The sequence below is a fragment of the Hemisphaericaspora subhashii genome, assembly GCF_019202705.1.
Source record: "Hemisphaericaspora subhashii strain CBS 10753 chromosome Unknown scaffold347, whole genome shotgun sequence".
In the NCBI taxonomy this organism is placed as follows: Eukaryota; Fungi; Ascomycota; class Pichiomycetes; order Serinales; family Debaryomycetaceae; genus Hemisphaericaspora; species Hemisphaericaspora subhashii.
This window is the reverse complement of record NW_026057457.1, coordinates 1-1,068: the sequence shown is the minus strand read 5'-3', so window position 1 is coordinate 1,068 and position 1,068 is coordinate 1. Positions and strand designations below refer to the sequence as shown.

At 31.3% G+C, this 1,068-nt stretch overlaps 1 protein-coding gene across 1 annotated transcript; it reads right to left on the bottom strand. All coding sequences in view use genetic code 12, as the record gives it.

Moving 5' to 3' along the window:
* Positions 1-604: 604 nt before the first annotated feature.
* On the bottom strand, positions 605-1,068 carry J8A68_006010 (uncharacterized protein; the record flags this gene model as incomplete). The annotated part of the gene is made up of 1 exon (XM_049410139.1): positions 605-1,068. A coding segment is annotated over one exon (464 nt), but the record flags the coding sequence as incomplete, so codon positions are not given.

Here is a 1,068-nt window from a genome sequence, read left to right as displayed (position 1 = left end):
GGAAAGATTTATAAAAGGAGATTGAAGTTGTTGTAGAACTAGTAGAAGTTTGAGATGAAGTGATTGATATTTGAGATGATGATTCAGACATTGTAGAAGATTCACTCATAATGTCATTGATTGAAGTCATTCTTTTGGTAGTTGGTTAACAAGCAGTATTAGTTGTAGCAGTTGTAGTAGTAACAATAACCATCAAAAGAAGAAAGAGAGAGAGAGCAATTTAGATCTTAATAAATTTAGATTGGATCAATTAAGGTATTGTTCTTATCAAATTGCTTGGAACGTGGGGCATCTCAAAAGACAATGAAAGGCAATTATTACACAAAAACCATAATTCTAAGTTGTGTTGCTCAGCCTTGGTGGTTGAAAGAATAATCAATTAATAGATAGGTTAACTACCTAATACTAACTAAATAAGCATATATTAATTAAATAGCAAATATTTAAAAAACCTATATTTATATTTATATTTATATTGGGGAATAATTACTCATTAAAATATTAAATCTTCTATTAGATGTGTAGTAAATTAAAAGTCAGGCACCCCCTTTCAGGGGAATCTAATTATTATTATTAAATGAAATGAAAGAAAAACAAATATCTTCTAAGTTTGAGTCTTATTATCAAATTCAGTATAAGCAGGTGGATTTCTATTAAGATATCCTTGGGGTTGTTGTGGTTGTGGTTGTGGTTGTGGGTGCTGCTGCTGCTGTAATTGAGCAGAAGACGACTCTTCAACTACAGCTCCATATTCTCCTCCTCTACTAGCATTTGATATGATGGCAGTATTAGGGTGTGGTTGTGGTTGTTGTGGATGTGATGTTTGATGACAATGATGATAATGTATTTCTCGATTAGGTAATTGGTTCTCTAAATCGCCTTTATATACTACATATATCAGTTGTATATGTTGTTGTTGTTGTTGACTATAAGGGGGATATTTAGCAATTATATACCAGGAATGAATCAACCCTGGGAAATATCCCAATATTAAAAGCAAAATATTTATAAAAGAATCATATGAACAAAATCCTCTTCTTATCCATACTGGAATTGGTGGGAATATTA